The following is a 26,671-nucleotide window of genomic DNA, read 5'->3' on the forward strand; positions in this document are numbered from 1 at the left end:
ATGAAGGTACTTGGTAACTATACTAAATATTATACGGTTTACCAAATGACAAACATAGTATATATTGCCGACTATATTATGGTACACTGTTTTTAAGGGCTTTGCAAATTTTAGTGACTGGAAACTGGATTATCTTGATTATCGCTTATTACAATATACGCTTTAGTGCATTATTGTGGGCTTACTAGTTACTATATACGTGGTCTATCTTTATTAGTTAGTTTATGACTTTTAAAAATAATACTTAGTAAAATGTACATAATAATATTATCGTTTAGGCAGGCCGATACATTGCTTGTTTAGCGACACTTATTTGATTATAAGTATCTAGTGATGAGACAACTATAATTTTTTTAACACCTAAAAAATGTTATGGAAAACGGTGTAATGCGGGGTAAAATATAATAATATGTGGAGAGCAATGAATTTTTACACATAAAAGAGTGAAAAAGAAAGAAGAGTTTTATGATACAAACGAAAAAAATATCAATATTGTCAAGTATAAGTTATAACTTTAAGATTTAAACTTAATTTTTGAAAACCTATGGTTTTTTTTTATATTAAATTATAACTATTAGGGTTTTGATTGAGAAATTTGATGAAAATTCATGAAAGTAAAGTAGGTACTATTGTACCAGTAAGGTTTTTAGAAGTTTTCTAGGTAACAAATTATAAAATTATTGAAAAGCTTATCATTTAAATGTTGAAACACGTCTTTGAGGCAGGAGCTTATAATATTGTGAAATAAATGAGGAATATGTAATATGTACCCAGCGAATCTTAAAAATGTATCCATTCCAACTAAATATACAATAGCCAGCTTGTAAGGATCAAATATGACAGAAAGAACCACATTAATAAATAGGAACATAAAAAAGAAATAATATTTCTGCTTTCAAGCTCTAATTCTAAGGATATTAGTTATAATTGTATTTGTATAATTATTAGCAAATTTTTTTTCTATAAATAATATGTAGGTACTAGTGAGTATATTAATTTATAATAATAATATTATACATCATATGTACCGTAGAACATAGAACTGATATGTTAATAGGCTCATGGTATAAATATACCTATAAATTAAAATTAATATTCATAAATATTTTAAAAATGTCACTATAAAAAAATTAATAAAATATGAGTTTCAAGAACTTTGATTAATAGTTTTTGAATTTTAACATACTGATTATTCGCTTAAATATTCAATTTTGTCAAAATTAGAACTTAATAAATATAAAAAAAAAAATTGTACATTATTTTCAATTTCAATATCTTTTAAATTCTGTAAGAGTATAAGACTAACTCACTAACTTATGAGAAATCTTCAATCCTGTATACAATTTCCAAGCTTTAAATAGAATCAACATTTAAACTAAAAAATGCTTAAAAATTATAAATTTAAAAATATAAAATTTTAAAATTTTTTGAATAATTATTTAAAAAAATCGTCTTATGCATATACATATAATTATATATATATAAAAAAAAAAGAATCACTCAGAATCTAAAATCTACATTTTCAGTCACCATTTTTAGAATAATGTGAATAGATTCATAACAAGATTTAGTATGGATCTTTTTATAAAATATATTATATTTGTTGTTTTTATTCATTAAACCAAAATAAAAATGTGTACATATTATAATATTATAAATAAATATAATATAATACACAAGTAATATATCTGTTGGATTTATACCTACCTTCTTTATGTATTTGTGATGAAGATAGAAATGTATAATATATATTAGGAAAATGAAAGTGTATATATAATATCAGTATTGTAGTCGTAAATATTTTTTTGAGTATACACCTAAATTGAGAAATATGTAATACGTGCCCCCCAACCCCCGGATACTAATTAACTTAAATTTATCTATTATTATAAATATATTTAAATACATAATAATATATAATTCCATTATAGCAAATGTATTTATTTATTATTTATAAAATGTTCCACTTTGTTTTTCTAATGACTCCACTTTCCTTGAACGGTAATCATCGGCTGATCTGAGCTGCAACAGCCAGCTTCCAACACATTTGGTTGGGTTTCCTATACTAAGAGGTGGCCCATTTATATTGATAAATATTTATCAATAGTATTTCATTTTCCCCGTGTCTTATATATACCATATTGCCGTCGTCATAACTCATAATATTAATTTAATTTTAAATATTAATATTATTAAATTAAATGTAATAAAATAAATGACAAGCATATTGTGTTATCACTTATCAGTATCTATTACCTAGTATCTACTACCTGCTTAATGTATTATATTTACGTATTATTCAATGTTTATAGTTTATTAATGACTTCTGATGATATCTGATGATAAATATATAAACCACGAGTAATTTAAGAAGTTATGCTTATGACGTTAGGACAATTTTAAATTTTCCTATTTCTTATAATTGAGAAAATGTTTGCTCTGTTGGAAATACTTTTTTATGTTGTTGATAGTGTTATAATGGTATTACGGATGAGGAGATTAGTGAAAATATGGTTTGAAAATTAAATTTTTCAAAAACCACCTATGCAATAATTTTGTGGGAATTATGCGAATGTTAGTTGAGTGATATTCAAATTTTCAATATTACATATTAAATTACTATATCAGTTATATATATTATTTTGAAGATTATTTTTTGGAAGTCGATTACCTATATTTGCTTACACCGTACATAGACATAGTTCCCATATGTACCTGTATGATTCAGTATTATGCGCAGCGTAGTATAATACACCATTTATAATTTATATTATGCGTTTATTAACAATATTATTATATTAGTATATTTATATGAAGATTGATATTTTTACATTCAAAGTAGGGAATTTAATGCGTTGTTGACAAAAATGCTTAGAATAGTGTGTTATTTAAAACTATTTATTTTACCTCTATAACCTGTGAGTTTCCAATATAAGTAAATATTGTATTTTACCTAATACCTAAACAAATTTTAATTTTAATTTAAAATAATACGACTACATAAATTAGGATCAGATAAGCAGATAAAAATTAAATTGACAGGGTCTGCGTTTTTTTTTTGTTTAGCAAAATTAAAATATAATCAAAAAATATTCGTTATTGCTAATTAAATTTGTCAGGTAATCATAAACGACAAGAAAATATGTGAAATGAAACGTTGAGATTTATGTAATTTTTAATAAAGAACATAAAAGAAATATTTGAAGAGGACACCACTCCTCATATATTAAGTTAAAAATATTCGTACAAACGTTCGTACATGTTAAATTTTTACGAAGGAGAAAACATTTTGAGACAGATATTATAGTATTATATCTATACATAAACATACGCTTAGAGGTACTACCAAGTATTTTAGTTAAATTACCTTGTATTGAAATGAGGGTTTCGAAGAATAAAAAGGAGTACCGAAATAAATACACATATTCAGAGAAATTTCAAATTGTTAACCCTTTTTAATACGCACATACGCAATACAACTTACATTTTTTTAAAGACAATACAATCTATTTCTACAGATTCGGGTTAAATATTTTTTTTTTTAATAATGCTTGTATAGTTTTTTTTCTAAATAAAAATTGACAAGTTTAACGTTAAAATTTAATATTTATAATTGATCATTTGCAAAATTGTTCACTGATATTATTAAATAACTGTTTTTAGACAAATGAAACATAAATAAACATTTATTTTTTTCATAATATGTATAAGTCTTAAGAGAAACCAAATAAAACACAATTTTTAAAACGTTTTGAATCGTGTTTGAAACAACAAGGAGGAAACTTAGAGTAATTTATCAGGCACTAAGTAGTTAAAACTAATAATTAAAAATAAATTAAACTCAGTTTGAAATTTGCAGAGCGTATTTCAAAAAAGTATGAATGGCGAAAATGAAAGTAAATCATGAAAACAAATAAGTGTTTATTTATGTTTTATAAGTCTACAAATAGTTTTAGAGTATAATTTGAATTGTAAAAATTTAAAAAAAAAAATAGATCATTCGAAAATATTAAACTCCTACGTTAAATTTAAAATGCTAATTTTATAATTTTATTCTTACTTTTTTTATGAAATTTTTAAAAAAAAAAAAAAACTACTATAGAAAAAAAAATGGTGTTTCCATTTAAAAAAGTAAGTTGTATTGCCCGTGAGCATATTGATAAGGTAAGAAATTTTATTATTGAAAATTGGAGATATTGTGTATTTTAATACACTTTTTCAATCCCTTAAAACCTCATTTTAATACAAGGTCATCCAACTGAAATATTTAGTGATACACTGATACATCTTAGTACAAACACATCATAATACATTATTATAGGCATACATTATACAGTGTGTGATGATTGACAAAATAATTAAATCGTTCAACTTAGAAATGAAAGGTAAAAACAACCATTTAAATATTTTGTACGTAGATTTCTTATGCTATTTGAATTTTTATAAGTACAAACAATAATTGTTATTGTTATATTATTTACTTATCTCTCACTCAACTCTTCCAAAAAAATGAATAATGTAAAAAAACATATGCACCAACATATAAATATAGATACGAAATATAGATAATGTTTACGTTTACCTATAATGTCCTAATATTATGGCTATATATATTTAATAAGTTTGATAGTCAATTTCACTGTAATATTAAAACTAACGAAACAAAATTGGTTTTGCTGATCGCAAATTTGTTAATGCGCTTTGTAAGACGGATCTATACTATTACATATATACCATACTATTACAATCAGTGTATAAACTATTGTAATAATTGTAATAGTCGTAAAATCTTCTATGAATTATATTTTATAAGACATACGCAGATAGATATTGATTAATAAATAAACGTTCATCAGTATTTGTTTAAATCACAACGGAGTCGAACAAAATAATGAAATCTTAATAATATAGCAATATTACTGAACTGTACTTATACATATAGTATTCCGTTAGATGAAATCAATTCAAGATATTCTAACTTCCCAAAAAATATCCACTCCTTTTTTCGATATACTATTATGTTTTAACCGCAGATAACCCACACATCCATGAAAACAAACTACCGTAGTAGACTAAACAGACGATAACATAATAAGGTAGTCGACAATCGCCAAAAAAAAAATGTGATAATTTGCAAAAATTAACTTTAAATATAAATAATACATATACTGCCATCTACATCTACCAGCTATACCTCCTATTTAATAAGTTTCTTGGTAAGTGTATAAAATATATTTCTTACAATCTTACGTTCATAAACGAAATTTTAAATTATAATAATAATAAGAGGAATAAATGAATACATTTAGAATAGGTTAAAGCATAATAATTAAATGGACACACCCGTGTTCATGCTGAAAGAGGAAATTATAACTGCATCAGAATTTTATTTTTATATTGTATTAACTATTAATCCATTAACTCATTAATTTAAACATATTTTTGGTAATTTTATTTATTTAGCCACTTTGAAAGAAGATTTGAAGATTATCTAAAACATTAGAAAACGATATGTGAGAGATTAAATTTTTAGAATTCACGATAATCGAATTTATTAATGGATTCAACTGATTCAAGTTTGAATCTGTAACTTATTGTCAGTTAAGATTTGTTATGAACCTGAGTCCTGTTATAACTTAATAAGCAAAGGTACATATATGATTTATCTATCTCATTTTGTCAAACAATGGACATCAGGTAATTTAGAAAAAAACCAACTCGATGTATTTCCATAAAAATATGAGTTCAAGGCTAAAACAAGAGTAAAATGAGTAGTGTATTTACGGGGGGGGGGATAAATCACCCCTTGGTTTTTTTTTTACTGGTAGGTTTTATATAATTTCGTACGTATGCTACAGCAATACAGAATTTAAAACGCTACGCTTTATTATAATATTGAATATTGATATATTAAAATACTATGGTTGATGCCCGTAGTGGCGTAGTCTATACACGACTTACTGCTAAATAGCCTAAATATGTACATGAATACATGATTGAAAACAATTCATATCGTAAATCGTAAAATGCCGTCAATCTTCATAATTGTTAATAAAGATCCGGTCAGGTTAGGGGTATTATCATAATTTTAATAATAAGCATTTGGCTGATATTTCAAAACATATTGCAGGGCGAGGGGCGAGGGCAGTATATAAATAGACATTCTAAACAATAAATTCCAATAATTAAATGAAATACAAATAATAATCAAACTTAAATACTAAAATATGAGTTATTACTTATTTTTATAATTTATCATTGTAATAGTTTATTTTTAATCCAGCATAATAATTCACTACTTACTATAGTCGAACACTCGCGTTAATGCCGAACTTCAACCTAGGCAAACTAGGCAAAAGTACCTACTAAAAAGAAGGGCCCTTCTTTAGTAGCTGCATTGAGGCCCTGAGACCCTTAAGTTCGAACACTGGCTGGTACACTAATTTTTTCTATTTTCGTCCTACATATACATTTATATATTTATTAAGAGGTACTAGATATTGTATTCTTATGGTTTTCTCTATTTTACAAAAAAATAATTATCTATGAATAAAGCTTCAAAACAAAAGAATACAAATTCATATATTTATGTGTTGGTCCTTATTAATAATAAGTATATAAATTTTCAATATTTTCGAGAAACAATGGTGATGACGACAATTGACAAGTGTCGAGGAAGAAATTATATGTTTGCCAACGTATATCTTTTCCCCCTTGACAAAATCCTAAATACGCTACTGAGTAAAACCACTTAGGTATTTATAATGTTAAAAATGAATAGTTTAATCTGTGATCAAACAATACTTTTTGATATTTAATTATTATAAAGTAATAATAGGTAATCTATAAGGCTGAATAATTTTAAAATTTAGGTACTAAGTAAATTGGTACCTTATTCACTGTAAAAATTAATAAACTAGACAAAATTGAAAGTATATTTGTATCTATATCTTAATTATCAATATTACATTTTTACCTACATAGTAAATAGTAAGTACCTACTTTTAATAGTTCTAATCATAGTTTCAAAACCAATACAGCATGGAATGATGGAATAACAATAAGAAATGCATACACAATAATTAAATTATAAGGTTTACGATCTATTGTTCTTTCAACTGGACGATAATGTAATTTCACAGATATTTTAAATTGTAATTATAACTATGCATCAAAGATCGAAATACCTAGTTCAAATTAATAATAGTAGCAAATGTAGCAATTGAATCAACAAACTGAACAAACTTATAATTGTTAATTAAAAAAAAGTATTGTTAATCCATCGATTAACGTAGGCATTGCATTATTGATTCGCTTATTTAATTAAGTTATTTGTTAAAATTTTGAACAGCTGTGTGTTAAAATGTATTGCGTTAGAAATAATTAAACCTGGTAATAAAAATTAATGTTATAAAATTAGTTTGATTCCGAATTAATTTAACAAAATCTATACTTCATTTATAAAACGTAATTTTGTTTCATTAATAACAATTTTTATAAAATTGAATGTACTATATACTTATCATTTAAATTAATTAACTAGTGGTGATGGAATTATGGATATATAGGTATACTGAGCTAAATTTTTATCTAAATGACCGTTAGTGACAGCACCTAATATTATAGCGAAATAATAAAATTAGTGGAAGGTAGCCCTTTCTCCTAAGCCCTGGATATTCGGAATATTTATATTTCTGTCTCTATCATGTTACTTAATTTAATGAACACAAATATAAAATACCTATAACCACGAGCGCATTAAAGAGGTGGTAATGGGAATTTGTCCCGGGTGGAAGTATTTTGGGGGCGGTAAATTGATTGATTGCCTGTAAAAACCAAAAAATCGATCCATTTCAATCCAAAATCGACTTAAAATTATAGATACCTACGTAAGTATGTTACTCGCCGTTTCTTATCGAAAAACTAAATTTTTTAAATGATGTAATTTAATCAAAATAATGCACATTAAACATTTCATATTATTATGATGGATTTTTGCACACACGAAGTTCATTCAACCACATCAAACAATTTCATGCCGTATACAATTAAATTCGATTTTCAAAATAAATGTTAACACCTTATATCTGCTATGGGCAATATTTTTAATTTAATTAATTTACTTAAAATAACACCGAATCATATAAATTAGTGCAACTCAATGACTAATACTCACGAATAGACAGTAATAGTAACTACCTATATAGTATCTGTATCTATACAACGAGAAGTCGAGAAATGCATTGGTTGATATCTATATTCTATATATGTTTTATTTTTATACAGTAATAGCACCCCTAAGGCTGAAATATAGGTTGAATTACTTCAATACGACGCTAATATTAATGTAAAATATAATGAGATAAATACATAATTGCCTACTACTATATTGATCGAACACAATGCTAATATGTTAATTTATAATATATTTAGATTCTAGGTATATAATATAATATTATATAATGTAATAATGCTAGCTTGCAATACAATACTTCGTTTTTCTATGAATTCATAAATTATCTGTACAAATTGACAGAACCAATAATATATATAATACATCAATAATATATGTAGGTAACTAGTAACCTATGTACAATAATTCATTTTTTTTTAAATCAATAGTGTACCTACTATACGGCGTCTGTGCCTAGTTACCTACTCTAATAGCTGATATTATTAGTTATTACGTAGCTGTAGATTAATATTGTATCCATCTCGCATATTATCATTATATTGTAGTTAGATCATGGATACATGGATTTATATGGTGTCCTTAATGGTTTTCAGTTGTTACAAATCAGTATAGTGTGATGATGATACACTAAAGTCTATATTCTATAACTATATAATATACTACTAGAGACATAGATGCAATGAGACAAATACACTTTTGGGTGTGTACAAAAAGAGCTCGTATACTTCACACTATATATTTTATAATAACAATAATGTCAAATGTATATTTATATACTTTAGTTTAATATTAGTAATACACAGTGTCGGCCTGGCCACGGCCGGGGCCCCTCCGTTTTTTTTTAGTGTCGTCAATTTTGTTTTCTTGTTGGGTTTATAGGGAATAGGGACCCCCCCCCCTGTAAAGTATTTATCGAAATATTTAGCTGTTATAGGAGCAATTTTTCTTTAGGGGCCCAGGAAATTAAAAATTGATTCAATAATCAGATGCTTTCCCATAGGTTGGTTAGGTTAGGCTTTGTACAAGTTAGAGGAAATTTTTTTGGATTAGATTAATTGCGCTACTGAAAGTTAAGTTAGGTTTTATCTTTATTTTTAAAAACAATGGACTTGGACGAGACCACAAGAACCCCGCTTGCGGACCCTGCAGCCAGTAGGGGCCCCGGTGCCCCGCTGTAGTTGGATTCAGCAGTCATACAAATATTGCATAGAAAAAAAAAATGTATTATGTATTAATTTACAATACCTACTATACGTCTATGATATATAGGTATTATATATATTATGATCTATATTGGTAAAAATGTAAAGTACCTATATTTAAAGAAGTATCTTGAAATGTTGTTTCAACAAAATACAGTGTATATTTTTTGAGGGCCCCTTAAAAAACTGATATGTGAGCCTTTGGTATGCTAGGCCAACACTGGTAATACAATTACGCAGGTTAACAAAATAAAATGATAATATTTGTTTACTTTTCAAAATTTTGTTATATCCCTTTCGATATTTAATAATATCATAGCTAATAGCTGAGAATATGATAATGTAGTTAAAAATGTATATATATGAAACTTTTATAGTTAAGGATTAAAAATTGAATATAAAGTTTCTCATAAGTAGTTTATGCTGAAACCAAAAAATCTAAAAATATACAAGTATAACTAAATTTTTTTTTAAAAAACATTTTAATTAACAAGGTTAACCTTTGAAAGTTTGAAGAGATTCAAGCAAAGAATAACGATTTTAATTATTTTATTGTGTATAAATCGGAAATATTTTCTATAGAGATTTGAAAATTAAATGAAATAAATTAAAATGTAATTTTTTATGTTAATAATTAGTATGAATTTGCATGACCATTTTCACGATATACAATTTTTTAATTTTGTGGAAAAACAAAAAAATATTGCGGAACGCTGAATAAACGTTTCAGAATTTATCAATTCCTGTTCTAATATCTAGTGTGTGATAAGCACGAATTTGTACGACTAAGCTCAATAGATTTGTACTTTATAAATCCTATTTTTTTTTTTTTTTGTACATTTTTCAACCTCTCGTTAAAGTGAAATTAAAGCGATTTTATGACTTTTCCAGTCAGTATTTAACACAATATGATTAGGAACGTTTTTCTGACCCAGATTGTAATTTTTTGCTTTTCTGTAAATTCTAAAATTGTACAAATTGCGAAAATAATTGTTTATTTATACTTATTATTCACATAAAAATTACAATATTTTTAACATGGGTTTGGGGGAAGGTAGCAGGGAAACATAAATATACTTTTGTATACATTATTATGTTATTTATATACATTATCACAGTGGAAATTTCAATAGGTATCTGGTATATTATTTAGTTTAGGTAATTTTACGATATAATCTATTTATACAGGTTACACATATGCCATGAACTTATTCTTACTGTTAACGGTAAATTTGTAATTACTCATAATTAATAACAATAATATACATTATATAAATACATATTCTGAACGAGTCGAGTGTAAAATAATTAAGTTGAAAATGATATTCAGAGTTTTAGAACTAGAAGTGTCAACAATATTAATTCTCAAGAAATAAATTAATAAACTTAAAATTCATTGTTGATTATAAACTAATTCACTAATATATTGTTATTAGTTTAAAATAAATTAGTACATTTCTAAAATTTGTTTTGTTATTTGGTTTAATAGTAAATAATATAGGTATAATTGCGAGAGGTTTTCCTTCCGGTAGGTCAAAAATACATTTAACTAGCAATTATGCTAGCACTCGATGAAATATATACCTACTATTTTAAAAAATTAAAAGAAAGTTGTTTATGTGATTTAATACTATATACGCTTAAAACCTACTCGCATAAAAAACAATACGGGGATAGCTAAGCTACATGAGTAGTAAATACAATTTAAAGAAATGCATCTCCACTGAAACGGCAATTATCAACTATTGTTCATTAAGCTATCCAACGTATTTTTCAAGGAAGAGGCAATTAAATATTATGAACATTATAAAATTAGCCATTAGGCATCTATACTACTAAATGTGTATAAAGTATATTATATTATGATTATTAATATTATAAGATTTATGTAGGTGTTTTTGTGACACTACTAAACTATAAAAATATATATATAGGTACTAATAAATTATTAGTATTAGTAATAATACAAGCTATCAAAAATTATTTTTGAAAATATTAAATTATAAATGTATAATAGATATAAATAATGACTAATGAGTACATAATTATTGTGTTAATAACAAATTTAAATTGAATTAACTACTTTACAAATCAATAAAATTGAATTACCTAATATCATTGATTACAAATACATAGTAAATAAATAGTATTTATAATCTATGCTAATACCAATTCAGAAAAAAAATTAAATTTTTGTGTTTACAATAATTCTTCATCTTCAGAAGTTTACATCAATTCTGTAAAGAATTTTTAGAAATTCATAAAACAAAAAATTAAAAAATGATATTTTGTATTAATAATTAATATTATACTGTATATTTGTTGTAGTTGAAAATAAGCATTGATCAAACATATTTAAATATAATTAATGTAAATCGTCTTTGTAGTAAACATTTTTAAATTTTAATAATTTTATAGTCAACCAATATTTTTATAAATAATAAACATTTAATAATAAAGTTTTAAATATTTTAGACCTATTTGCGCCAATGGTTTATAGCTGGGACTCAACTTACCTATTACTTTTTTATACCTGGAACACGGGACTCATTTTACTGCTTTCAAAATGAACATTGAACACAAATTATCGTGAGCCCAATTTACCTAGCCCCTTCAGGATTATTGTTTCTAAATTATTTTAATGATAAAATTGGTTTTCGATAATTTACGTGTATTTGTTTTTTCCATATTCAACGTCTGAAGAGAAATAACAAACATCGGCGAAAACCTTTAACGTTAATAGTGTTAGCTTAAATAAAACGAGATCGATATAATTATATTTTATAAAATAAATTACCATATATTGGATACTAGCTAGGGAATGAATCGTACAAATATTATAAATTTAATGATATTTATTAATATACCCTTAGATCATATACAAGAATATACCAAATATTATGTGTTTAACGACTTACCTTAGGGTTTTCTAATGTCCTGGTGTCTTGCGCGTATTAGTAAATAAAATAGAAGAGTAATGATTCACAAAATAATTTTAAAACAAGACTACAACCAACATCAGATTGACGACTCTTCCACGATTGGTGTAAGTTTAAATCGTACGAGAGGTGACGTATCATTGTGTATGGTCTCACTAAATTGAATCGGTAATCGTATTGTTTACTGATAACACTTCTATTTTTTTCACGTTATTATTAGACAATGATATTATAATTTAAATTTCATAAGAATTAAGAATTTATTAAATATATTAAATTACTCTATAAAATATTAATACATTTTCATTTATTAATATTTAAAATGCAAATCTGAAACTACAAAAATTATTATGATACTCTAACACAGCTATACAAAACGTGAATATAAGAGAACTACTCTATCCCTACACACGAAATATACTACACAAGGGCACGGAAATTTTTCTATACTAATTATTATTTTAAAACTACAACAGTCTCAAAATAATAACATGATTAATGTAAAGAAACATAATTTAATAAATGTTGAACTGTAAAAAAAAAAAATGTAAATATAAACCACAAATACGAACTAAAAGAGAATATAAAAAAATTAAAAATTAAATTAGGTAATACAAAGGTGTATATACATTTAATACAAATTTTTAAAAAATTTAATACTTTCCGAGTTCACAAATCGTCTCGGAAGGTTGACGATTGTATGAAGTGTTTTAATTAAATAAAAAAATTGTTTTTTTTAAAAAATCATATTAAGTCGTCTTCAGTAGCACACAAACTTTAAAAATTGCATTCAAATAGAAGAAACATTGGAGCCAACGGGTACTAATATCAATACAAAACCAGTCATTAAAAATGCAAATATCAATATTCGTGGGTCGACTGCCAGAAGAATCGATCTAATTTGGTCCAATATTTCTGTAATTAAAAATATACAAATACATAAATAAATGTAAATAGGTTCATGGTAAATATAAAATATCTTAAGATTAATTTATATATATATATTTTTGTCAAGGTGTAAGGTAAGAAACTTTCAGACTATAAATTAAAGTCCCCGCAAATAATGATTTTAAACTATAACAAAATAATGAATATTGTAACTCATCATTTAAGTATCTAATTTCGTCCACATTTAAACCTCATATGTAATAAAAAATATTTGTTTACATAATTTTTAATTCCAATATGAACTACCTATGAATATACTAATACATTTTCAAATCTTAAATTGAAGATTTAAAAAAAAATTGTGCCAAAGTATTTTTTATACAAATATAAGAAAAACATATATGGGATCATATGACCAATTTTCAAGAATTTTGACCTAGTGAATAATTTGTTTATAGAAGAAAAAAAATCGTAAATTCTCTATAGATCAGTAAAAATATTTTGAAAATATTACCATGTATATAATATGAAAATGATAATATAAACATTTTGTGAAAATTTAAATTATTCATAAATAATTTGTCATTGAATTACAAAATAAAAAAAACTGTGTTAAGAGAAATTATTATTATTTAAGGTTAGATGTATGCAATGTCATAAATAATTGAACTCAAAACGCTCATAATAAACTAATTTGACTTTCCGCTAAAATTTTTTTTTATAGGTATTATAGATTGGAGAACTTGTAAATAATCTTATATTAAATTTTCAAGGATTTTGATGTAAATGTAATGCCCTGAATAACTCAAAGAGTCAATGTATTTTGAAGTAATTTTAAATGATATTTCAAGTTCTTTGTTTATAAATTGTAACAAAATAAACACATTTTTTTCAAAAACTAGTTTAGTGTGAAAAAATTTACGTTTTCCTTATTTTTTTTTTAAGAAATAGGGAACCAGTAACCACCACTTAAATTGAAAATTTAATACATTATAGTACCCCAAAAGTATGACACAGAAAATAAAACTCATATCGACGAATCAATACATTCATCCCTTCGCTCAGGATCTAAAACTATTTCATCTTGATTACGTAAAATCTATAAAATATACAAACAACAATGTTTGTACATAACTAATTATTGATTTGATATTGTTTTTGAAAACTTATAATACAGTACAATTTTATTTTTTAAATTAAATTAAACTTTACTATTTCTTAGAAAGTCAATTTTTGGACGCAAACATTGTTCATTTTAGTTTCAGTTAAATTATGTTTTTTATATATAGTATAAAGTTGTAGATGACACAAAAAAATAATTTTAAGTTTACATCCACCCAAAATCACAGTTCATTAGTATTATGATTTGTGATACAAGAAATAAATATATTTTAGAAAACATCAAAACAAAAAAAATTATTCTAACTGAACAACTTCAAATAAATAATAAATATAAAAAAATGTTTATTTAATACATCATTATTTTATTATTTTAATATTATTTAATATAATTATGTATTACTATATAATATTATTATTGATTCCACAGAAGACAATTGATCCAACGTGGATAATCGAGAGTACACTGTATACTGTGTTTGGATTAAAATAATTATAAAAAAATGAAACTTACGTTTAAAAAGCGGATTTACTGGTAACGGAGTTCTGTTGCTCAGTAAAATTTTGTGAGACTTCAATGTATCCAATAATACTTGACTATTTTTATCCATTGGAGCTATGAATTCAGAATCTAATACTTGCCGATTCCACCAAATTCCCTTTTCCCTACATAATAGTTATAAATAACATATATTTTTATATTTTTTCATTAATATTATTCTGTACTAAGTCTTAAAAATTAAAATTGCATTATACACCTAATATTTAGTAAACTTACCTTTGTAACTTTGACGAAAACTGATATTTATACAAAGATACTTTAACAAATTTAGGTGGTTTTTTACCAAATGGTAATTGATTGGTGTTTAATAATGAAAGTACTTCTTTTTGATTATTTAACAAACGATACAAAACACTCATAAGCCATGGATTTTGAGCCGGTAAAGAGTGAGCAGCAAAATACAATTGACGATCAAGTAATGGCTTATAAGGAGCTAAAAATGATAAAAAGTTATAATTTGAATAAAAATTAAACAAAGTATCAATTTTAAACAAAATACAAACCAATAATTGGTGGCGTAACATTTACATTTCCAGGTTTGTATAAGAATTGATATTCATGCCAAGGTCCTTTAATATCACTAGCTCCTTTTATAATAATTTCTTTACGATTTTCCAGATTGATAAATTCTTTGGGTGGTAAATAGGAGTTACTAATTTTATAAGGAGCTAATTTATTGTAAAACATATTTAAATCTTTTGGAACAGTATTATTAACACTTTGATGAAGAGCAGAAAAATTGACCGAACTTAAGGAGAATATACCCAAACAAATAGATACATATAATGTTGATGTTATTAATGCTGAAAAGGAACCATCAGGTTTACTCTTTAAAGGCAGAGACGAATAAAGTGCCTTTAAACATTCAAAAACAAATGAACCTAAAGCAAAATAAGCAATAAAAGGCAAACTTTTGCCTAAAACAAGATTGAATTGTTGCTGTGTAAATGCTGAAAAAGTGAAATTATATAAATAAATAAATAATTTTTAAATAGTAGTTAAATTAAAAATTTACCTATTGTGAAATCTGGTGTATTTGCTGGAGAAATGCGGAAATTATACAACATAGGGAAAACAGCTATAAGTATGCTAATAACATTGATTGTCATAATTCTTGTGAATACAGTAGAACACCATTGGCGAGTTCTTGCAAGGGCTAATTCTAGTAAACAACAATTTTGTTTTAAATTATGAAAGAACACATAATTAAACAATAATTAAAAAACTGTTTTTACCTCTATAAAATGTATGGTCATCCAACAACGATAAACATAAAACAATGTATAAAAGATTATAATAGCTATAATTTCCTGATGCCAAAATGCCGACTTGCATGAATACCTTAAATATAAATATAATGTTAACGTTATTTGAATATTACTTTAAAGATTCAAGTAATTTAATAAATGCAATCATTCGATAATTTAATGATATAAATAGTACATACTATCAAATAAAAATAATACCTGGATATAAAAGGCCAACTTTTTAACTGAACGAATGGGTATCAAGAACATCAATGGAACCAATAAATCATTAATTTCTGCAAATACTGTGATAGTTTTCAAAAACCAAAGTGGAAAATAGTGTGCATACCAAGAAATGGCATTTGGTAGAGGCATACTTTCAAAATATTTTGATAAAGCTGAAATAAAATAAAAATATTACATTTAATTGTATATCTTTTATTAGTCACAATTTCATGAAACTATGTGAAAAACCATGAATAGGTATGGTCTCATAAATAATTAAAACTCTACTCTTTCCATCAAAAAATGTGGTTATTTAGCACATTTAACTGAAAACAAGGAGTGGAGAGATAGATTGTTGCAACAAAGCATGACGGTTTTTGGTTTATTTGCAACCACATTCTTTTAGTAAGCAGATTATATATTTACAAAAATCAGTTGAAAAATATTTAACGTACCATTATTATAAATTAACAGATCAAGTGACCAACCTGAATTATTAAAAATATTTAGTTACATACCAGTCAAATCATACCAGATTGATGACTTGGAACTCATTTTAGCAACACCAGCAGAAAATGCTACTCTAAATAGCAACCATCTCACAAGCCAAAAAGGAATGGAATCATGTGGTAATGACGCAAGTGAAGTTTGTAGACGTAAATTGCGTTTCTTAGAAGGAACTCTTAATTTTTGAAAAGGCAATGGTGCAATCAATATACATAATAATCCCACTTCCAATAGAAGTTCATCACTAAATTAAATAAATTTGATAAGATACATTTTTATGACAGCAAAATTTTTTTAATATACACATATATAAAATACTTACGCCAAGTCTGACAAAAATACTTGACCAACATTGTACAATGATAAATATGAGATCCAAAGAGAGAAAAATAAAAATTTGTTGCAAACTTTTTGTGTCAAAAACCTTAAAAAATAAATCAATAAGTACTTAATACAACTTTTTAATTATTTAAAAATGAATACAAAGTAATTTTTTTTATAATTATTAATGAATATTTATTAAGTAAGTACTAATACTTTTTAACCCATAATAGTGTTTAATAAAAACAAATAATAATAAAACTATAGGTATGGCAAGTTGGACATTTGAACTACAACATTTTCTACAAATATAATTAAGATTTAGTTTGTACTGTTTAACTCTAATGGGAAATTATAAGTGGATCAGTTATTATAAGATTATAATACAACACTAGGACTTATGTTAACTTTAAGTTAAGGTAAAAATTGTTATATTATTAAAACTTAAATATTTTTTTTTTTGATAAATTCAAATATTTTTAAAATTAATATTGGAGTAAAATTTAAATCAGCATGTTACAACATGTATAGGTAAATTCAAAAACAGTTGTGAAATCTCCTTAAAAAATTATAGTACACAAACAAGTTTCTTAACATTGATAAAATAGTTTACTCAAAGCTTCACGGTAAAAGTTGTACAACAATTATAATATATACATACAATTGCATAATTATTTACACATACAAAGTTTATTTATGTATTAAAATATTGTAAAGAGATATAAAAGTTAATCCATGATAACTTACCCAAAGAATGCAAAAGATATTCCTAATAAGCATATTACATCAAACATATATTCAGCGTTCAAACCAATTTCAGATGAAAACCATAATAATGTAGGTTTAAAATTGAATTTATCAAATACTTTTGGACTCTCATTAATCAATGTATTTTTTGCTGGTAATACACCATTTTCTCCAAATAGACCTAAAAAAGTTAATAATTAATTTAAAAAAAAATAGATTATAATGTAAATTTGTATTATTTAAAACTATTAATAACCAATAATGTATTACAAATTATTATAAATATTAAATAAGAATTCATGTGCGGATCTAAAAATAGACATACTAAAATTTACTTGTGTAGTAGTCTATGGGGGGAGGGGGTGTATGGCCCTTAGTCGCCCATACAAAAATTTAGTATTCAACTGACAATTGAACATAAGTATTTTTAAATTTAACTTTCAAACCAAATTTTACATGGACAAAAACACCTTTTAGATTTTGAACAGTGATAAATGTATTGATTTTAAAATGTGATTTTTTTTTTTTTGTGTTTGTCATCAAGTTTTGGAGTAGTAACAATGCTTTGATTTTTGACTTCAGCTCCTTTTTGAATAAGAAAATTCATCTAGTTGGTACTTTGAGGGGTCAAAAGTAAACGGGAATTTTTACGCATAACCACTTTTCGACAAAATCATTTTTTTGATTTTGCTTTAATTCAAAAACGAATCATTGTAAATACATTAAATTATTACCAATTGTTTATATTTTGGTTATCTATTTAAAATTCAATTTTCAAAATATTTTGATCTTTTTAAGCTACTTATAGATAATTGAAATTTTTGACTTTTCTAAGTTTTTTTTCTTAAAATGCCGATAAAAAGAATTTGGCTATTCAAAAAATCTTCACAATTTTTGTTATAAGCATTTAAAATTCAAATGTTTACAAAATAAATCAAAATCACGAAAATTTGCAAAAAATTTTGAAGTTAAAAATTCATAAAATTTTTGTGATTTATACTTAAGGTTTAAAAATCCAATACTAGGTTATCCATAAGTATTCCTTCAATTAACTGTAAAAAAAATTTCATTGTCAATATAGAAAACATTTTATGAGCGTATGAAATTTAATTTTTTACGAAATCGCGTAAAATAACGATATATTACAAATTAAATATAGGTAATAATATAATATATCCAACTAATTATCATTGACTGACAAATTATCTCCGTTCAGAATCGTTTTTTGTATACAATAATACCCGTCATTGCATTCAAATTTAACACATCCATTTATAGTGACCAGTGACCTACTCTCGATCTCTACTATACAGCAGAGCTATACCCACTTTTTTATTTTAACATTCTGATATAACCTTTGTTCTCATAGGGTATACTATATATACGCCATTTACTCTCAAGATTTTTTTCAATATTATGGCCTATGGGTATACTGTGTATGCTCTCAATCTCAATTTTTTTTCATATTATTGACATGCTCTTTACTGGCTTAACTCTTATAGACCATAAGAAAAATATTCTTATTATATTAAATGTTTATATTTGCTGATATAGTATGCTCTCAAAAAAATAAATGGGAACACCACTGGATATAACTAGTATATTTAAGCTATTAATTTAGTAAGTATAAAGAATATATCTCAATCAATAAATATTAACAAATTATATAGTAAAAATTGATACAAATCTAATTTAATTCATTGTGATAAATATATTATTTTAAATAATAATAATAATAATAATTATTATTATTGCAAAAGTATAAATGGGGAGATATAGATAATTGATTTAAATATAATACTATTCCCTGCAATACTCTCATCATAGAGTTTATCAACTTATCACTTGTACCATTCATCAAATAAAGCATTTATATAATGACACATTTGAACTTTGATGTTTTTAAGTATCAAATTTTGATGTATAGATTAGTTCTTGACCATGAAATATTTAAAGCCTAAAGTATGCAATATTTTAGGTATCGTAGTAGTATTTACGATATGTAAATACTAATTATTGTCATCCAGTATACATAATACGTATTAATACTGATTTTGATTTGACAAATTGTTAAATTTGACAAAATGTAAACAGCAAAGTAAATCTGTTGTTATGTATAATCTAGCAATGTGTAAATATTTGGTTAAAAACATATCAATCCAATTTCATTACAAAAACATTTATTAACAAGTGACAGAAAAATGAAACAATTTCGGTTTAGATTGATCAAAAACTGTGTGGGAAGGGGCCAGCGAATGTCCAAAGGTTATAGCATAAGAACAAAAAGGGTAAAATTTTCAATAAATAATTAAAATATTCTCCAGTACCACACCATCCTTGACATAGATAAATGGTTGGAACATGAGAAATAGACATGCATACCGAGATTCAATCAGGCAAATTCGGTAGAAAAGGCTGCTTAACAACCGTTGAGCCTTATTTCGTACTTACCAGAATTTTGGACATAAAGAGCGACGAACGCCTGCAAGTAGATGACAGAGACTCCTCTCAGGAAGAGATTCCTGGTATACCGTATATACTGCTGCATGTCAGCTGCGATAGCCGGTTGGGCAGCAATTCGACCAAAAAACTAGAGAAAAATTTAATTTTCACACTGTTTACAACGACGGATTAATATTCGGAAATCATGATGGAGGGAGAGCGTTAAACTACCACAAAAAGTTTAAACTGTTGTAGTTTCCTAGAGACGGACAGAGAGTCGCCAGTCGAAGAAACGGATTGCCAATTGTCATTCGCCGGGCGGCCCCGTCTTATATATTCATTATCGGTTTTCTTTTCCCTCTGACAAACCGGTGTAGCCAATACACCGGCGTGAAATATCTCTCGCTTTAGCGGGTGTGGAGCCCGCCGATTGGTTGAAGTATACCCGATCACGTTGTGACGCTATTCGGTTACCAAATAAGGGTCACCTTACGGTTACGGTACAGTAGTAAACACCGTCTTCCACAACTAGGTATCTCTTCAAACAATGTGGATTATTCTCTGTAATATCTCTGTTGATAATAAATGATAAGCAAGATTTAATATTTATTATAATACTTATATAGTAATAACTATTATAACTATTATTAACTAATATTATAATGTATTATTTATATTTAATATTACTGTACTTAAAAGTATGAAGTAATAAGTAAATGGCTGCTACAAATACTGAAATACCTTAGTACCTAAGCAATTTCAATCTTTTTTTTTTTGAAAACATGAAACATATAGACCATAATTGAATACTGCTTTTATTCGATGTGTCCAAATATTTTTTCGATTTCGTTCTCGTCATCTGTAGTGGTAACCGTCATGTAAATTTCATCTGTAAAAGTGCATCAAAAGCTTTTTATATTTATTATTTTTTGTTTTTGTTTCCAATTATTTTAATACTATAATAATGTTCCATTTGTTTTATTTAACAAGACTGAAGACTGTTTTTAAATTGATCAAACACAAATTAAAGTATGTTGGTTTATATGCAATTGAATGTAAACAAAATGTTTAATATTGTGATTTAGTGTTGAATATGTTATCATTCACATAATAATAATTAATTTTTAAAGTATACACATATTTTCTTATTTAATTAAAAATTATAATAATCATTGAATGAAGTGTATTTAATAGACATATTCTTAATGCTGATGTTTCATGCTAGTTATTATTATTCAAATAAATAGTTAATGTGAAGTGAAATCTATAAATACATTGATACCTCTAAATTTGAAGTCTTAAACATAGGCACAAAGCAGAAAGTGAAAGATTTATTTTATAAATCCTATTAAAATGTATAGATTATTGTTAGGAATGTGATGGAGAAATTACCGTTACTACTTATATACTTAAAAATCACACAGTATGACAATTAAGCAAATCTTTTATTTCACTTAAATTAATCGTTGATACTATTTTATTTTATTTTTTCAGTGAATATACCTATTATTATTTGATTTTGCTTCTCGCTTCTTCTATAATTTACAATGAATGGTTGGTTTATTCACTGTATGCAAGTAAATGGCCAACATTGTATTGTGGTAATGAGAAGTTCTGCAAAACAATCTTACTAGTTGCTGATCCACAAATATTAGGGGAGGAAAGAGAAAATATATTAGCACGCTGGGATAGTGATCGATATTTATTCAATACATATGGTCGAGCATTACAGCACGTGAAACCTGATAAAGTTATATTTATGGGTGATTTAATAGATGAAGGATCATTAGCTGATCAAAAAACTTTTGAAAGATATTTACATAGATTTAGTAAAATATTTTTTTTAAAAAACACAGTTCCTCTTGCATCTAAGAATGTAAGTAGTTATTTTATTTAAATCACTTAATATTTTTAAATTGTATTTATTAATATTAATTATTTTTTAGGTAATTTTTATCCCAGGTGATAATGATATTGGTGGAGATGAAGAAATTGTAATTCGTGAAAAAATTGATAGATTTCATCTTTACTTTGGTTCGCCTGGAGTAATTGAAAATGAAAAAATAGAATTTGTTATGGTACAATACAATTATTAAGAATATTTTAAAAATATGCTTCTAGTAGTATTTGTATTTTTTTTTTTATTTTTATTATTAATATTAAATTTAAATGTAGGTAAATCAACTGATAGATTCAATGCCGACAAACATCAACCCTACAAATCGAACAAATACTATGAAAATGATGTTTTCACATATTCCTTTGACAACAAAATGGACAAAATTCACAGATAAAGTACTAAGATAATTGATAAGCAGAGGCGGATTTATCTTTTTTACGGATATAGGCACCAACAATTTACAACCCCTATAATAGGTGAACAAGTTACAATACCCTCGCCAAAATACCTACTATAAATATTAAATACATAGACTACTGTAGGATATCCATTTGAATTTTTAGACTATGTTTTTATTTTGATTATTTCATTTAGCCTACTTTGAAAAAATGTCAATGGATTTCCACTGAATTTTAATAAAAACCTACAATCATGACAAAATATATATTGTCATGCCTACAATGATAATTTTATTAGTTATAAACATTAAGAGGACGCCATACCCGCATGTGTTGTTTCTGTCTTACTAAAGTACATCGTAACAAATTTTCGTTCAGTAGAATACATTTTGTAACGTTAGCTTTAAAATTAGAGTAAATTAACCTATCATCAAATTTAAGGGTAAGAATATTATCTAGACAATGACATATGCTTTTAATGATATTATTATTTTAAAGTGAGTTAAAGCTATGTAAAATATAATAATTTTAAAGTGTTAATTTACTCTAATTTTAAAGCTAACGTTACAAAATGTATTCTATTGAACGAAAATTTGTTATGATGTACGTTAGTAAGACAGAAACAATACATGCGGGTATGGCGTCCTCTTATTAATAAAATAAAACTATAACCATTTTTAGGAACATTAAGTAATACACACTACAATTTACAATAATTTTTAGAATAAAAAACTTTATTTTTGTAATACAAATTATAAGGTATACAAAATAGATGTTTAACTTTAACATCTTAACTAATCTATACTACATTTAAACTAAACTATTTTAACTTTAAAAGCTGAAATCTTGCTATTTTATTTGCAAATGATTTTATAATATCTTCATATGATAATAAAACAAGAAGACTTAACTCAATTGTTAGAATTGCCATGCTGTTTCTTACCAACATGTTAAATATAGTATTATCAAAAACTATTTTCTATATTTATAATGACTATAAATTATAATGAACCAAAATAGATAGGTATACCATATACGATATACAAAAATATAAAATTTAAAAAAATACGCACATTATTAATTGTTTTTCGTAAATATAATATAATTAATTTTCCAATTTTTTCTTATACATTTGATGTTTTTTAATAAAATACTACAAAATTTTCCGCTCTAGGCAGCTGCTTATAGTGCCTAATAGGAAATCCGACTCTGCTAATAAGCATTAATATATTATATACATTTAACTTAATTTCAATGACAATTATAAAATATTCAAACATTATTTCAGGTTATTAATGAGTTCAAAAGTGAATTTATATTCTCAGCTCATGATCATTCATCTTTCAATTTTATTAGTGACATTAAAAAAAGAAAACATACATATGTTCAAAGGCTTGAACGTAACAGTTTTGATGAAATGTCCAGTGCTCAATGGAGGTTTGGACATCTGTCACCCAATGCAGTCAATGAAATAATAGTGCCAACCTGTTCATATAGAATGGGATCAAATAATGTAGGATATAGTGTATTAACAATTGGTAAGACATCATTCAGTAGTCATTTTTACTGTTAATTTATTATATTTAGTAGCTAAATATTATCATTTCAGTTTATTAAGCATGTATTCTTTGCGATAGTAAAATTTAAGTTGTAATATTTTTTTTAATTAAAAAAAAAATAAAGCGTACAACCTTGTAAATATGTTTTATCTTATATCCATGGTGTTATGTCTAATACAGATTAATGTATAAAATAATTTTATCTTTATATCACGCCTAATTAAACATAACTTATATTGTTTAATTAGTATTTTTATTTTTTCAGATACATTCAGACACTCTATCACATACACTATTTTATGGCTTCCATCAAGATTTACTTGTCTCTATGTGTACCTGTATGTTTTAATATTATGCATTATTTTGTATTTCTTACATTTAATCACTAGAAATAGCAAAACAATCATATACAGGGTTATGTAACCATTTAAATATAGAATGCACATTATACATTGCATTTAATTATATTGATATATTAATAAGGTTAACTGTAAGTGATGATTTTTTGAATACTAAAATTATGTATTACAAAATCAACTTAACTAAATAAAACGACGCACTAAAGTATATACTTATAATAATTTTTTCAAAATGTAAATAAGATATTACATTTTATGTAATTAATGATATCATGTTTTAATAAAATATTATTTGAATCATTTTTTTATGACAATCCTTTTCTAAATATGTATTTATCATTACTTTTTCATTAATAATACCAATTGTAATTTGTATTTGTTATAAAAATTATAACTATTGATTTAATAAACTATTATTAAAATTCATATAACTTTTTCTTTTTATTGAAAACATTGTTTAAAGGTATATCTTCTAAGAAGAAAACTACAATATTGTGTTTATTCCATACTGCCGAGTTGATTAAAATAAATTCATCAAATCAATAAACAAAAATTCAACAACATAACAAAGTAGCCTTTTATTCATTTAAACAGAACTACTTACCACAATTTTAAAGTAAATTGTATATAATTAAAATATCATACATTTAAGCATAATTTTTTATATTATCATTGAAACATTTGAACTTCTAAGTATAAGTTTCTATTGAACTACCAATGTTCAAAGTTTTTGATTTGTAGATTGAAATAACACCTTTTGATAATCTTTGACAGCGTTGGTACAATTCAATGGGGTTCCCTTGTTATTGGCAAGACAATCCAATAAAACATTTTCTTTTTCTATTGTAGTTTCACTCAGTACTCCATCTTTAATTATAGGTAATAATTTCTTGACATTTTCATATGTTTTTTTGTATTCTATTTCGACATTGCGGCTAAGAACTTTTTGACTGTTGTTAACATGGTGAAAACGCTGTTCCCATCTCTTGTCATTAGCTTCTAACTCTTGCTGAACAACCTTCTGTATTTGCAGAGAAGATGGTTGTACATACGTTGGCAAAATGTGTGAACCCTGGTCAACTGGTGCTATCTGTTCTTGACCTCGGAGTCTTTCGACCACCTTGTCAGACAAAGTGATCACGTTTGGATTCTCAATTTCTAGTGTTCGAGTGGTGCTAGATGATCCGCCCATTTTGGCATATGATTTTTACTACTCGCAATAAATAAACTGCTAAAAAATATAATCTTAAATTAATCAAACTTAATCAGAAAAAACATTAATAAGTTGTAACATGTAGTTGATTATTTAGTATTTACCTAAATTGTAGAGCAGTGCTACTAATTAAAATAAAAATTTATTAATAATTTCAATTTTTTTTTGTTTAAAACTTGATCAAATGCAAGTTGTAATTTCAAAATAAATACGAAAATCCATGGACCACTTTACTACTTTAGTGTTTTTAAAATTAGACATTCAAGCTTCTGATTTAATTTTGAAGGATAATAACAATATGTTGGGTCAACTTATCAGTTATCACTTTTCAAATTTTCCTAACCACAAAAACAGAACAATTAAATAAGCCGAAAATGTTTAAATATTATTTTTTATTCTTAAGTCAATTGCTCTCTTTTACAATAATTATCTTATACATGAATTTATTTAATTGATTTTTTAACATAAATACATAATGCATTTTACTTAAATAAATATAATGTACTAAGGTTTGGAGTGTTTGGACTTTTGGAAGGCCATTTAACCAAATAATGTATTGTACGAACTGTATATTATATTTGATAAGAATATAAGAGTAGAGATAACAACAATATTAATTTACTGACCTTGTGGTTCATAGTGATCATACGACACGATTGAAGGATAGGTATGTAATTACTGATTATACCAAATGGCAAATACATAATATGAACTAATACGCATGACAAAATATATTTTGTCATGCTAATACACTTATTTTATGTATTTATTTATACCATACTACCTCGAACGACACTAGCTAAAATTGATATTTATGTTTAATCAGCACCGAGAAGGTTAGCATTGAGG

At 25.4% G+C, this 26,671-nt stretch overlaps 4 protein-coding genes across 8 annotated transcripts in view; 1 reads left to right on the top strand and 3 right to left on the bottom strand.

The window, feature by feature from the left end:
* The window catches only part of LOC113555085 (S-adenosylmethionine synthase), a 32,154-nt gene extending 19,822 nt beyond the window's left edge, over positions 1 to 12,332 (bottom strand). The window contains exon 1 of the mRNA XM_026959413.1: positions 12,315 to 12,332. The gene's annotated coding sequence lies outside the window, so the exon portion shown is untranslated. The remainder of the gene's footprint in view (positions 1 to 12,314) is intronic.
* A 295-nt stretch (positions 12,333 to 12,627) lies between these two features.
* LOC113555084 (lipase maturation factor 2-like) lies at positions 12,628 to 20,709 on the bottom strand. Its single transcript, XM_026959406.1, has 11 exons — positions 20,403 to 20,709; positions 17,952 to 18,132; positions 17,206 to 17,307; positions 16,895 to 17,127; positions 16,371 to 16,549; positions 16,140 to 16,245; positions 15,920 to 16,066; positions 15,408 to 15,854; positions 15,121 to 15,337; positions 14,857 to 15,008; positions 12,628 to 13,250 (listed from the first exon to the last, which is right to left on the bottom strand). The coding sequence occupies exons 1-11, from the start codon at positions 20,497 to 20,499 to the stop codon at positions 13,126 to 13,128; spliced, it is 1,986 nt and encodes a 661-aa protein (XP_026815207.1). The 5' UTR covers positions 20,500 to 20,709; the 3' UTR covers positions 12,628 to 13,125.
* A 320-nt stretch (positions 20,710 to 21,029) lies between these two features.
* Positions 21,030 to 24,832, top strand: LOC113553065 (metallophosphoesterase 1 homolog). Of its 2 annotated transcripts, none has more exons than XM_026956198.1 (6): positions 21,030 to 21,422; positions 21,888 to 22,269; positions 22,340 to 22,471; positions 22,569 to 22,688; positions 23,980 to 24,229; positions 24,516 to 24,832. In XM_026956198.1, the coding sequence occupies exons 1-6, from the start codon at positions 21,358 to 21,360 to the stop codon at positions 24,671 to 24,673; spliced, it is 1,107 nt and encodes a 368-aa protein (XP_026811999.1). In that variant the 5' UTR covers positions 21,030 to 21,357; the 3' UTR covers positions 24,674 to 24,832. The 2 variants fall into 2 exon arrangements, with proteins under 2 accessions (XP_026811999.1, XP_026812000.1); XM_026956199.1 differs by lacking the exon at positions 21,030 to 21,422 and adding an exon at positions 21,588 to 21,816.
* Positions 24,833 to 25,172: 340 nt separating this feature from the next.
* LOC113553960 lies at positions 25,173 to 26,644 on the bottom strand. 4 transcript variants are annotated; one of them, XM_026957569.1, is made up of 2 exons: positions 26,449 to 26,644; positions 25,173 to 25,837 (listed from the first exon to the last, which is right to left on the bottom strand). In XM_026957569.1, exon 2 carries the CDS (start codon positions 25,799 to 25,801, stop codon positions 25,331 to 25,333), a length of 471 nt encoding a protein of 156 aa, XP_026813370.1. In that variant the 5' UTR covers positions 25,802 to 25,837; positions 26,449 to 26,644; the 3' UTR covers positions 25,173 to 25,330. The 4 variants fall into 4 exon arrangements, with proteins under 4 accessions (XP_026813370.1, XP_026813369.1, XP_026813368.1 ...); XM_026957568.1 differs by having other exon boundaries at positions 25,173 to 25,840; XM_026957567.1 differs by lacking the exon at positions 26,449 to 26,644 and adding an exon at positions 25,927 to 26,231.
* Positions 26,645 to 26,671: the final 27 nt, after the last annotated feature.

The sequence above is a fragment of the Rhopalosiphum maidis genome, chromosome 2, assembly GCF_003676215.2.
Source record: "Rhopalosiphum maidis isolate BTI-1 chromosome 2, ASM367621v3, whole genome shotgun sequence".
Lineage (NCBI taxonomy): Eukaryota > Metazoa > Arthropoda > Insecta > Hemiptera > Aphididae > Rhopalosiphum > Rhopalosiphum maidis.

Coding starts and splice junctions, on each gene's coding strand:
- LOC113555084 (XM_026959406.1), bottom strand. CDS start 20,499: ATGCAGCAGTATATACGGTATACCAGGAATCTCTTCCTGAGAGGAGTC. Junction 16,246..16,370: donor AGTTGGCCTTTTATATCCAG/GTATTATTTTTA, acceptor TTTATATTTAAG/GTATTCATGCAAGTCGGCAT. Junction 13,251..14,856: donor AGTAAATCCGCTTTTTAAAC/GTAAGTTTCATT, acceptor TTTTAATTACAG/AAATATTGGACCAAATTAGA.
- LOC113553065 (XM_026956198.1), top strand. CDS start 21,358: ATGTTCCATTTGTTTTATTTAACAAGACTGAAGACTGTTTTTAAATTG. Junction 22,270..22,339: donor TTCCTCTTGCATCTAAGAAT/GTAAGTAGTTAT, acceptor ATTATTTTTTAG/GTAATTTTTATCCCAGGTGA. Junction 22,472..22,568: donor AAAAAATAGAATTTGTTATG/GTACAATACAAT, acceptor ATTTAAATGTAG/GTAAATCAACTGATAGATTC.
- LOC113553960 (XM_026957569.1), bottom strand. CDS start 25,801: ATGGGCGGATCATCTAGCACCACTCGAACACTAGAAATTGAGAATCCA.